This window comes from Meleagris gallopavo, chromosome 10 (genome assembly GCF_000146605.3).
Source record: "Meleagris gallopavo isolate NT-WF06-2002-E0010 breed Aviagen turkey brand Nicholas breeding stock chromosome 10, Turkey_5.1, whole genome shotgun sequence".
Classification (NCBI taxonomy): Eukaryota; Metazoa; Chordata; class Aves; order Galliformes; family Phasianidae; genus Meleagris; species Meleagris gallopavo.
In genome coordinates, this window is record NC_015020.2 from 31,686 (window position 1) to 45,025 (window position 13,340).

General features: G+C 43.1%; 2 protein-coding genes across 2 annotated transcripts in view; one reads left to right on the top strand and one right to left on the bottom strand.

Annotated features, from left to right (window-relative positions):
• The window catches only part of TRMT1L (tRNA methyltransferase 1 like), a 19,514-nt gene extending 19,232 nt beyond the window's left edge, over window positions 1-282 (bottom strand). Inside the window, exon 1 of the mRNA XM_010715527.3 lies at window positions 42-282. The gene's annotated coding sequence lies outside the window, so the exon portion shown is untranslated. The remainder of the gene's footprint in view (window positions 1-41) is intronic.
• A 951-nt stretch (window positions 283-1,233) lies between these two features.
• SWT1 (SWT1 RNA endoribonuclease homolog) overlaps window positions 1,234-13,340 on the top strand; it is a 31,272-nt gene continuing 19,165 nt past the window's right edge. The window contains 6 exon segments of the mRNA XM_031554940.1: window positions 1,234-1,391; window positions 3,741-3,799; window positions 4,991-5,723; window positions 7,341-7,415; window positions 8,004-8,133; window positions 8,258-8,360. Coding sequence (XP_031410800.1) covers window positions 1,326-1,391; window positions 3,741-3,799; window positions 4,991-5,723; window positions 7,341-7,415; window positions 8,004-8,133; window positions 8,258-8,360 — 1,166 coding nt within the window. The 5' untranslated portion in view covers window positions 1,234-1,325.

A 13,340-nucleotide genomic window follows, 5' to 3' on the forward strand; every position in this document is an offset into this window, starting at 1 on the left:
GCTTCACCACCTCCCGCGGGGCTTCCCCCGTCCTCTGCTACCTCCTCCTCATCCTCCTGTAGCCGCTCCGCAGACAGCCCGGCCTCCACAGCCTCCTCCGCTGCCATCTTCTGCGGTGAGAATGAGCCGGCGGGCAGACTGCCTTACCCCACACGCCTTTCTTTCCCCGGCCGGGCGGGAGGCGGGACGCACCGCCTACATTTCCCAGAGCACCGCGGTGGAAGGAGGAGAGAAGAAAGAAGGGCCTTCCGGGCTGGAATAGTGTGGTGCTGTTGGAGGTCTGCTCCAGAGGGAGATTTGTTTCGGCCCGGTGGGTGGGGCTGCTGGAACGAGGGGAAGAGAAGGGGTGGCGGCGGTGGGCCGTACTATGGTGGGAGGCCGCGCTCCGAGGGACCGGTGCTTCCCTCAGACAGGAACGTTTGAGGGCTCGTCGTCCTGGCACAGACTGCGCTCCGGGAGGCGGTGTGTCGAGTTCTCCGGGCCCGAAGTAACCGCGTGACGAAACTCGCAGTGGGCGGAAAGGCTTTCCAGCCCCGCGCGCCGTCCGCGCGGTTTGAGCGAGCGCTCACCGCCATCCGAGGGGCGCCTAGTGTACGGCCCATCGTGACTTGAGGGAGCGGGGCGGGTCGCCTGGGCGCCGCGCGTCGCAACGGCCCGAACCTGGCAGCTGACTGCCTCGGCTCTTCGCTTCTGCCCCGTTCTGCTCTTTGCTTATTCCTAGCAAGAAGCCGTTCTTTAGTTAGCCTAGAAGTGGTTCGGTTCGGTTCAGTTCAGTGCTTCGTATCCGAGAAACGCTCTGTCGTACAGCAGTGGGATGATGTGTGGAGGTGTTAATTAAAAATAGCTGGAACTGCTGTAGAGGTCCGAGGCCGTGTTGAAGGCACGGCACGGTGTTTGTCTTTGTTAGCTTGCTGTGTCTGCTGTGGTGGCAAGTCTCAAGCAGGTAGCAGAGCAAGGAGTGGACAGCCTTTCTTCTGTGAAGTTCCCCGAGTGATATGCGGATCCCTGGTGCTGCTCAGACTGGCTGTGGCTGTGTAATGTGAAGAGGAAACTAAAGAGAATTTTTTTCTCAGTGCAGTTGCAGTATTTTTTATTACTGGCAGGCAATAAAAATGTGAAGTAATAACAGGGATGCTGTTTCTTTTCTTCATAGGTTTGAAAGATGTCCAAACAGAAACTGAAGAAAATAAAGGAAAACAGTTTGAATGGCCAAGATGACAAAGTAGGATTATCTGTATCATTGTATTTTTTAATTGGATCCCCACACGAAAAAGAAGAGTGAATTATTTAGCAGTTTTGTGATGGAAGAATGAATCAATGTTAAAATGAAATGCTCTTCACCAAGAGCAGCAGGAGGGTTGGATGTTCAGATAGCTGCAGGTTCCAGCCGGGTAACTGATCTCTTTTCCTCCAGAGCCCATGGGTAGGATAGGTATCAGAAATTAAGGGATTTTTTTTTTAATTATACTATATCTGTCTGGTGAGGGCTGTTGAGCATGAAACTTACAAAAATTATTCTCCTCTTTGGCTATTCTTTATCTTGTACCAATATATATTGATTTTTTGATTATTTACAAATTGCACTTTTTAGCATCTTAAAAAGCGACTTTCAGATACTTCTTCTTAACAATTGAGATACAAATCAATTACTAAAATTAGATCTAGATTATTAGTGCATGATATATATCTGTATAAAATGCATCTGCTACTAGTGCTTTCCTGTAGCTTTGCTTCTTTTTTCATATATGCTCCTGGAAAGTTATTTTCTGCAAGTAATACATAGCCAGTAAATCAGTAATTTAATAAGTCCAGCTTGCTAACTTTTTCTGTCTAATTTTGCAAAGTATATATGAAATGAGAGAGCTTTTAATTATCTTAATATGAATGTTTCGAAAAATGTTCGCAGGCATTTGTAGATGAATGTGATATGATGGACTTAATAACCTGAGTTACACACATTAGAAGCTTTTTGCTTGTGTAGAAAATACAGCCAGTTGTTCGTACCTCTTCTTTTTCTTCCTGAATTCCTCATTATTATTTACAGAATCACAGAATGGCTAGGCTTGGAAGGGGCCACAAGGATGATGAATCTCCAACCCCCTGCCACATGCAGGGCCACCAACCTTTCCATTTAACACCACACCAGGCTGCCCAGGGCCCCATGCAACCTGGCCTTGAACACCTCCAGGGATGGACAGGGCATCCACAGCCTCTCTGGGCAGCTGTTCCAGCACCACTCTCCCAGCAAAGAACTTCCCCTGGACATCCAAGCTAAATCTTCCCTGCCTCAACTTCAAACCTTTTCCCCTTGTCCTACTGTTATCTACCCTTTTAAAGAGTTGATTCCCCTCCTGTTTGTAGGCTCCCTTTAGGTATTGAAAGGCTGCAATGAGGTCACCCCACAGCCTTCTTTTCTCCAGGCTGAACAAGCCCAGCTCCCTCAGCCTGTCCTCAAAGGGGAGGTGCTCAGTTCCCTGATCATCTTCGTGGCTCTCCTCTGGACCCTCTCCAACGTCTCCCTATCTTTTTTGTAGTGTGGGCTCCAGACCTGGACACAGTACTGCAGATGGGGCCTCACAAGAGCAGAGTAGAGATGGACAATCACCTCTCTGTCCCTGCTGGCCACCCCTCTTCTGATGGAGCCCAGGATTCCATTTGCTTTCCGAGTTGCAAGAGCACACTGCTGGCTCATGCTGGCTTTTCATCCATCAGAACCCCCAGGTCTCACCTGATAAAAAGGGGACAGCCCAGAGCTCCTCAGCCTTCCTACGTGGCAGTGGGCCCCACACCAGGATTTTCCCTTGAGTGGGGACACCTCTCAAAGTGGTGATTATTTAATCCTGGAGATTAAAAAAAAATCCTTGCAACAAATACTTGGTGAGTGACTAGTGGCTGGCTTACTGTGTAGTTTTAGCTAAGTAATAAAAAGGATTGATGGTGCATACAATCCTTTAGAGCTAACTGTTGACCAAGTCTTGGCCTAAGGTTGGATCCAGCTGCTCCCATGCTCCTCTGGCAAGGCAAGGAGTTTGACTCTGAATCTTGTGACTCATAGGAAGGTCTTCCCGATGATTTTCATCTGACTCAATCCTCTGCGAAATAAATAAGCATACCATGCAATTGAATCTTGATAAAGCACTGCCATGTTTACTGTTGAGCTCTGTTAAGTCACTGTCTCGTGTCAATAAAGCACATTACTACTTCCTTCTTATGAGTGAAAGGCATAGAATGATAGAATGGCTTAGGTTGGAGAGAGCCTTAAAAATCGTCTAGTTCCAACCCCTCTGCCATGGGCGGAGTTGCCAGCTGCTAGATAAGGCTGCCCAGAATCTCATCCAGACTGGCCCTGAATGTCTGCGGGGGGTGGAGTATTCACAGCCTCTCTAAGCAGCCTGTGCCAGCGTGCTGTCTCTGGTAGGTGCTGACACCATATGTGCAGACTGTTCATGTATTGTATATTCCAGGGCTGGAGTTTCATAAGCGAGCCCAGGATATGGGTAAGCTTTCTATCTATTCTCTGCCTAACTCTCTTGTTTATTTTGTAATTATAACATCTTAATATTCATTATACAGTAACACTTCTCCCCTTTGGATCTTGAGGTATGTAACTGCCCTTTTCAAGGTCACCTTATTCAAAATCACTGTGACTCTAATATGAAATAATAGCTTGTTCCATCTTGTGAAGAGTTTGTTACAGCAGTTTTCTCTAAAAGCGCTTGGGCTTTTTTTCTTTCTTTCAGAACTCTGAAGTCACGCAGTCTTATAGCCAAACTGTGGACAGACAGACAGAATTTCAAAGGTAAATTCTCTCGCATTAAATATAACTACCATTGGATTGTTTTGAATACTGAATTTAAGATTTGTTTTCTACTTTTGTTTTCAGTAAATAAAATATGGCAATTTAACTGATGTGTTGGCATTGCATTTATGAGTAGATTTATGGGTGGATTCTGTCTGAACTAGTCAGTTTGAGGTTGTTGAGAAAACAGGATTCAAACAATTTTAAACTATAAAGTATATCATTGCACTTCAAATAAAGTAGAATAGTATCCTTCCAACACTACTGTTATAAAAAGCCTTTTTTTTCCTGCCTTGAGCAGTACCTTGTAGGTCTTTACCACATATTTCATGTTATGTTAGCAAAATATAGGCTACTTGAGGCAAATAAAGTAACTTTCACCTTAAGCATAGCAAGTGTAAAAGGTATTTGAAAACTAATATAGAGTAAGAATGTTCTTATGAGTCCTGAGAGGGTAAAGCTTTGGATTGTTTCTTAATCATGGCAAAAGCTTGTTGCATATTTGCCAGGACATTCTAGTTATCTGTTCTACAGGCATTTCTTAAATGGCCTTTACCTCCTCAGCACTTTCATAGTACTATTACAGGGCACGGGAGTAAATGTCAGGGGTATTTTAAACCTAGTGTCTAATAAATCTAATGAGTATTTTCTCTGCTTTTATAAGAAATAATTTCTTATTTGGTCTTCATATCACGATTCCTGTAGAACATTTATATGTTTCCCTCAGTTGTTCCTTTTGCAAGTTACTCATTCTGTTTATTCTGCCCTATTTGAGGGCCATTAAGTGTTTGGCAATGTGTGACCAAGCCTAACTGCTACATACTTGATCTCTAGAGTGGTACACCTTACGTATAATTAAAATGCTGTTAAAATTCATCTGTGCGGTAAGATAGGAATAAGCTGTAATAGGACATCTCTCCAGGTAGTGAAATACAGAAAAAGCTTTTTCTTATTTTGGTACTTTGAAATGGCTCTACAGTCATAGATGTAAATAATGAAAGCCCTACAGCAAGCTTCATAGAGGACAGATATTGCAAGTTCTTGTTTAAAGATACATCAAAGTGGTACCCATAAATACGCAGTTGTAACTGCCTAAATCGAAGGCAATGTTTCTTGTTGTTTTTTTCTTTTGTTGTATGATGTTAACTGAGCTAGATTACATGACTTTTTTTTTTGGTAAAATTTCTGTAGATTCAAACAAGAGAAAGGCAGACAAGAGAAGAAACCATACCGAAGTTCTAATACTTGTGCTGATGGACAATCCCAAGGAGAATCTCCAAATGGAAGCAAAACCACAGCTAATTCTTTAATCAAATATGAAAAGCGAAAGAGAATAGTTATACAATTTAAATCCAAAGAAGCTACACATGGAAAAAGTTCAGGCACTGCTGATGTAGTGATAACTAGCAGGGAAGATCATAACAAAGGTCCTTTTGATGGTAAAGAAAGAAAAAGACACTGTCATAGCTTTCTGGTTCAGAGAGACAAGGTGGTGAAGAAAAAGAAAGTTGAACTTTGTAAACCAAACGTAAAAGTTGAACAAACTGTGTTGGGACAACTGAAGTCATCTGTGTATAATTTATATGTGCCTCATAAAAAGGCAGACAGATCTAGAAAAACGAGTGAAGATGTCAGAATTCAAAAAAAGCCACCTAGCACATCTGCAGAGACTGTGTGTCATGATAGACCTTTCACTAAGAAGTCAAATATGTTATCTAGGACTTGTGAAGAAAAGTATAAAGAAGAATATAAGGAATTTTCTAAGAAAAATCAACATGCTAACAAGCGTACATCACACTGCTCAACTGAAACACTGCAGCAATGGGACTGTTGTAAATGGAAAAAACAGAATGCTGATCGAGTTAGTTGTAGTTCAGGGACTGAAAAAGGGAACTTTGAAGCCACAGCGTTTTGTTTTAAGCAGGTAATGAGAACTCAGTTATTTCTGTATTACGCAAATATCTGTTCTAGGCTGGTTTCTGAATGGCAGGTAGTTTGTATGTAAGTAGACTTGCCTTCTTGCAAGGCTCAGGATGCCATAGCCTGCTAGATGGATTTTTCTGGTCACACTGTAAATCACGTTAAAATGCTTATCTGCTCTACTAAATGCTTAGTCAAACTAGGACTGTGTCTGTATGTAGGCTTTTGTAGCTTTATCTTTTTGCCAGGGGTGTGGGATACTTAATTCAGGGATAACTCAACAATGTTTCTTTGAGCTGATGTGGTTGTGTGTACAAATTGAGCCAATGAAAGCCCCTGCCAAACAGGTGCTTATTGCCAGCCAAGTGATGCCGGAAGAACTTGCTGGCTGTGATCAGGTTCAGTCTTGAGTTCTGATTTGCATTCATCTTTGCACCTCTAATTTACATATCACCTTTATCTTGATTGTCCTTATTTTTTTGTTTTGTTTGTTGTTTAACATGCCTACCATTAATTATTAGAGATTTCTGTTCATTTTATGTTGTTGTGGTCATTTTGGATGTATGCAACATAGTAATTACGTACAGAATCACAGAATTGTTGAGGTTGGGAGGTCAGCTTGTCCTTCTCCCTGCTTAAGCAGACTCAGCTAGAGGCAGTTGTCCAAACTGCATCCAGTGGACATCTGTAAGGACAGCGGTTCCGTACCCCCTCTGGACAACCTGTTCAAACATCTTAACAGTGGAAAAAGAAGAGGTTGTTTTTTTAATGTTCAAATGGAATTTTCTTTGTTTGAGTTTGTGCCTTTTGCCTCTTGTCCTCTCACTGGGATCCACTAAGATCTTGGTTCCATCTTCTTTACACTATCCCATTAGATACATATATATATTGATAAGATTTTCCTTAGCCATCTCTTTCAGACCTAAACAATACCAGCTCTTTCAGCCTCTCTCTTACGTGACGTGCTCCAGACCTTCAATTATCTTGATGAACTTTTTGTTCAACTCACTCTATTAATGTATTTTTTTTTTTGCACTGGGGAGCCCAGATGAAGACACTGAGTTAATTTGATTGCTAAAATGTTAGTACAAATTCTAAAGTTTTTTTTTTGAAACAAATGAACAAAAGCCATTAAAGTTATCAGATATTTCAGTAATACTTTTAAATGGTTATTAAAAGAAAACTTATTTCATACTGTTCCTAGTCACAAACCGACAGAAGATCAGGAAGAGCCTTACTGTGTTAACTACTGTATTTACTTTAAAAGAAAGCTAGAGAGGCCTTTTGAAATGATGTAGATCCTTTTTCAGAGGTATTGAGAATATGTTTTGTTTCCAATTTCAGTTGGCAGTATTGAGTGTTTTCTAAAAATAACCTTTTAAAAAAGACTGTTCTATGTCCTGTTTCTATTATTACTTGTTTCTGTTGAGTTCTCACTCGCATCTGACTCTACCAAGTAAGAGAGACTATAAAATCTACCCAAAAGTTAAGTAAGTGTACTTATATAATATTAAAGAGCTATATTCTGACTCTTGACAGGATTAAAAAAACTTGATGCTTTTTCCTCAGTCTTAATTGCTATTCTGTGGTGTTGGTATATTGTTTTTAATTCTTCCTGCAGGACTTTCCATCCCCTCAAAGCAGTACAACCTTTCCATTGCCTCAAGGCTGTGAATACCTAGAAGGCGACCAAGAGGTTAGTAATGCTTTCATTTAACACTTGTTAGTTGGAATTAACAATTCATGGCATTGAGGTTGTGCAGTTAGTAGTTCCATGGCCTTTCCTAGTATTTTGCATTGCTGGTCTAAGATCTGTATGATCTAAATACTTGGAACCTTTTTTTCAAATACTAAACAAACTTGATGAAATAGTAATCAGGAACTCTTTGAGGTAGGAAGATTGCCTTCTTTTTACTCTCTGCAACACCAGAGGCCTTCATACTTGCTTGCATACTCAGCTATCTCATTTTCTCACCTCTTACGTTCCAGTAGGAGGAGAGACTTTTTTTTTTGAGAAACATCTGGCAGATTACTTGCAGACTATTTAACAAAAAATGGAAGAAAAGTTTTGAATACTAAGCCAAAAAGTTTCTCAGAACAAAGATTTCTTGGCTGCAAGATACTCATAACTTACATTTTTCTGTACCAACTTAATTTTTTTTTGTCTTTCAGTTTTAATCAGCTAAACAAAGTAATTAATGCAAAAGTAAATTTTTTTGTTACAATTCAAAAGTGATTTCTTACCCATAATTGATTTCAGAAGTGCACGTATTTTTTATTGTAGATGCAGATAGTTGAGGATTTGCATGTTGCTCGTATTGAAAAGAGGATGGCCCAATCTGTAGTACAGACCTGTGGAGAACTGACAAGTATGGAAATAGATCTACCAGAACAGGATTTAAATATTTCTGCTGGTATGTCATGATCTTGTGTTTTTTGGTGGTACAAGCATCTGGTTATTAAAATCAGTTAGTGCCCTGTGTAGAAAGCAGGCAACTGATTTTCTAATAATAACTGTGCTATTATTCTTTTTGCCAGAGACTTCTTCCGGTCTGAACATACTAGTAGTGATTGACACAAATATAATGATTAGTCACCTTGAGTTTGTCAGGTCCCTGAAATCTGAGGATATACCAGGTATGTGAATACATGGTGATCAACAAGAATTTTTGGGAAAAACAGATATAAGAATTTCAGGCTGCATGAAACAAACAGCAACAACAAAAAAACATCTGAGCTTAAAAAGACAGTAGGTGTCATATGAGCCAGAAGGCTCTCACTTAACAATGCTGGTTCTATGAACCCAAATAGGCTTCTTAAGAAAAGTTCAGATATTAAGTAAAGCCTATTATGCTTATACCTATGCACTTAAATTCTCAGTAAATATGTCTTCAAAGAATCATAGAGTGACTTGGAAAAAAAAATTAAAGCCCATCCAGTTCCACTCCCCCTGCTGTGGGCTTGTTGCCATCTACCAGGTCAGGCTGCTGAGGGATCCTTCCAACTTGGTCTTGAATGCCTTCAGGGAGGGGGCACCCACAGCTTCTCTGGGCAGCCTGTGACGGGCCTCACTGCCCTCTGAGTAAAGAATTTCCCCTTAACATCTAACCTAAATCTCCTCTCAGTTTAAAACCATTCCCCCTTGTCCTGACGCTGTCTGTCCACATCAAAAGTTGATCTCCCTCCCATAGCTCCCCTCAAGTACTGGATGGTCACAGTTGAGGGATCATAGAGTCACAGAATGGCCTGGGTTGGAAAGGACCACAATGATCATCTAGGTCCAACCCCCTGCTATGTGCAGGATCGCCAACCAGCAGACCAGGCTGCCCAGAGCCACATCCAGCCTGGCCTTGAATGTCTCCAGGGATGGGCATCCGCAACCTCCTTGGGCAAGCTGTGCCAAAGTGTCTGTATGAAAAACTTCCTTCTATCTACTTCCTCCTAATATCTAACCTAAGTCTCCCCTGTCTTGAGTTTAAAACCATTCTCCCTTGTCCTATCACCATCCACCTTCGTAAACAACCATTCCCCCTCCTGTTTATCCTCTCCCTTCAAGTACTGGAAGGCCACAATGAGGTCTCCCTGCAGCCTTCTCCAAGCTGAACAAGCCCAGTTCCCTCAACCTTTCCTCATAGGAGAGCTGCTCCAGCCCTCTGATCATCTCAATGCCCTCCTCTGGACCCGCTCCAAGAGCTCCACATCCTTCCTGTCCTGGGGCCCCCAGGCCTGGACACAGTGCTGCAGATGGGGCCTCAGAAGAACCAAGCAGAGGGGGACAATCACCTCCCTCTCCCTGCTGGCCATCCCTTTTTAATGCAGCCCAGAACACAGTCGGCCTTCTGGGCTGCAAGCGCACACTGCTGACTCATGTCTAGCTTCTCATCCACCAGGACCCCCAAGTCCTTCTCCACAGGGCTGCTCTCAAGGAGATCTTCCCCCAGTCTGTATAAATACCTGATTGCCCCGACCCAGTGCAGCACCCTGCACTTGGCCTTATTGAACCTCACTAGGTTTTCACTTCTCCAGCCTGTCCAGGTCCCTCTGGATGGCTTCGCTTCCTTCCAGTGTATTGATTGTACTACTCAGCTTGGTGTCATCTGCAAACTTGCTGAGGGTGCACTCGATGCCATCATCTGTCATTGATGAAGATGTTGAAGAGCACCGGTCCCAAGTCCGACTCCTGAGAGACACTGCTTGTGACCGGCCTGCACCCTGACACAAAACCACTGATCACAGCCCTTTGGCTACAACCAGCCAATTCTTAATCCATTGAGCAGTCCATTCTTTAAATCTACATCTCTCCAGTTTAGAGAGAAGGATGTGGTGAGGGACCATGTCAAAGGCCTTGCAGAAGTCCAGGTAGATGACATCCACCGCCATTCCCCCATCCACCAATGCCATCACTCCATCATAGAAGGCCACCAGATTGGTCAGGTGTGATCTGCTCTTGGTGCAGCTATGCTGGCTGTCTCCAATCACCTCTTTATCTCATATGTGCCTTAACATAACTTCTAGGAGGATCTGCTCCATGATCTTCCAGGCACAGAGGCGAGGCACACTGACTTTTAGTTCCCCGTGTCTTCCTTTCTCCTTTTCTTAAAGATGGGAGTAACATTTCCCTTTTTCCAGTCACTGGGAACTTCATCAGACAGCTGTGATTTTTAAATATGATGGAGAGCGGCTTGGCAACCACATCAACTATCTCTCTCAGAACCCTACGCTGGATATCATCTGGCCCCATGGACTTATACGTGTTCAATTTCATGGGGAGGACTCGGACTTTTTCACTGTTACAGTGGGATAGATCCCACTCCCCACACCCTCACGTACAGGCTCATGGTCCTGGCAGATGTGGGAAGCCTGATCACCCGTGAAGACTGAGGCAAAGCTCTCACTGAGCACCTCAGCTTTTTCTATGTCTGAGGAAGCCAGTTCCCCATTACCTTTCATCCAAAGGGGAAAACTCTCCTTGGCCTGTCTCCCCCTGCCCATGTACCTGTAGAACCTCTTCTTGTTATCTTTCACATCCCTCGCCAAGTTCAGCTCCATCTGTGCCTTGGCTTTCCTAATCCTATCTCTACACACATGGACAACAGCCCTGTATTCCTCCCAGGATACACAATCCTGTTTCCACGTTCTGTACATTTCTCTCTTTTCTCTCAGTTTAAGCTGCAGGTCCTTGCACAGCCACAGTGGTTGCCTGCCTCCCCTGCTTGATGATTTCTGCTGAGGATGGAGAGCTGTTGTGCTTTCAGAAGGGTGTCCTTAAAGAGCTGCCAGCTCTGTTTTGTGCCCATGCCCTTAAGAACAGTTTCCCAGGGGATCCCACTCAGCAGTTCCTCGAGCAGCTGAAAGTTTAGTCTCCTGAAGCACATCAGCTCTGCTTTTGCCAGGCCTGTATTCTTGCTCTCTTAAAGCACATCAGCTCTGCTTTTTGCCAGGCTTCAAGATCACAAACTCTACTGAGGCATGGTCACTGCAGCCCAGGCTGCCTCCAGTCTTAATCTCTCTAATGCTCTGCTCTGCGTTAGTGAGCGCTAGGTCCAGTAAGGCTTCACCTCAGGTTGGTCTGTCTATTACCTGGACCAGGAAGTTGTTCTTGACACTTCAGGAATTGTCTGCCACCCGCTGTGCTGCTATCCCAGCAGATATCTGGGTGGTTCAAATCCCCCATCAGGACAAGAGTCCATGAGTGTGATACCTTCTGCAGCTGAAGCAAAAAGGCCTCGTCAACAGGCTCCTCCTGATCAGCTGGGCTGCAGCAGACCCCAACCACTAGATGCCCCTTACTGGATTGATCCTTGATTTTTACCCACACGCTCTCGACCTGATCCTGGCTGTTCCTCAGACACAGCTCTTGGCAATCGATCCACTTCCTAACAGAGAGCAACACTGCCGCCCCTTTTACCTGTCTGTCCCTTCTGAAAAGCCTGTAGTCCTCAATCAGGGTATTGCAATCATGGGATTCATCCCACCATGTTTCTGTGATAGCAGTTAGGTCATCCTTTCCCAACTGCGCCATGGTTTCTAACTCCTCTTGTTTATTTCCCGTGCTGCGCACAGAGTTCTGTAAGAGCACCTGGGAAGGTGGGACAGGCTGAGGGGCAGTCTGCTTGTTGCCCCCAGCAGGGACAAATTTGCATCCCTTGCTATCTTTGAGGTTGCCCCTTCCCACCTGGTCCCTGAATTCTTTCTTCTCCAGGCTGAACAAGCCCAGCAGCTCCCCTATTCTGTCAAAGGAGAGGTACTCCATCCCCCCAAACATCTCTGTGCACTTCTTCTGGTCTCACACCAACAGCTCTGTGTCTTTCCTGAGCTGGGGGCCCCAGACCTGTATGCAATACTCCAGTCGGGCCTCTGAAGAGTAGGGTAGGAGATTTCAATCACTTTCTGTTGCCCTCCTGGCCACCCCTCTTTTGATACAGCCTTGGAAATGGTTGTATGATGTAATAATGATGTAATGATACGTAATTCACCATGCAAGCTGCATGCCTTGCATTCATGTCAAACTTTTTGTCTACCAGAACCCACAAGTCTTCTGCAAGAACTTTTCTTAGTGAATTCTTCTCCCTGTCTGTACACATATCTGGGATTCCTTGGACTTGGACTTATGAAGGTTCACATGAGCCCACTTCTCAAAGCTTGTCCGGATCTGTTTAAATGGCATCCCTTTCTTCTGTCTTAGCACTCAGTTCAGTCTGTGAATTTGCTGAGGGTGCGTTCCACCACTTTCAAGGTCATTGATAAAGATATTTTGAGAGAAACCTTGAAACATTTAGTCCATTACTAGTGGTAACGATGATTTACTGTTAGCAGAATTAGGATTGTGCTTATTAGTTCCTGTTAGACATATTTGGAAACTAAGAATAATTGTGGTGGTTTGGTTCATGTAGATAACAAATGCAGGTATTCCAGCCATGTGGAAAATAACGTTAGTAAGAGCCCAAGTAATTTCCAAGAGTGTGTCAGATTGTCTATTTGTCAAGATAGGAATTGTGTTGCGTAAACTGGGAACTGCTGCCTTAAATGCATTGTTTTTTAATTTTGCAATTAAACACTAGCCCAATTATGCAAAATATTTAGAAGATTGCAGACTGCTACCTATTTACTACAAAGCAGGTGGGTGCTAGTGGATATCTTAAAAATTGCATTCTTACCACGTGAATGAGAAGGCATATAATTAAGTATTTGTCCTGGGTGGACCAAGAAAGCAGTTATGAAATCTCTGAATTACCATTATTCCATTTATAATATTTATAGTGTATTCTATTTATACATTTTATTTGTAATAGTTTTGAAGCTGAAACCATACTTAGATACAAATGAAAATACGGTTTAATAGCCATTCTTCCTGTTCCTTGCTTAAGAATGTTGGTTGAGAATTAGCACAACCCACTGCTCCTTTTATTTACTGATTGGTTTTGCACAGTGGCTGCTGTGACTCATCCAGTGTTTTTAGCCTGTTCTTTTCAGCTGCTGTTATCTTGCTCTAAAGTATTACAGTGAGTATGTGACAGGACGTTGATCATTCTAAGTGTGTTATAATATTGCTACCCACTGCTGTCAGTATACTTTCTTGAAAATTTTTTATTCCTTTTGTTTGTTTGGTAGGTTTTTTTTG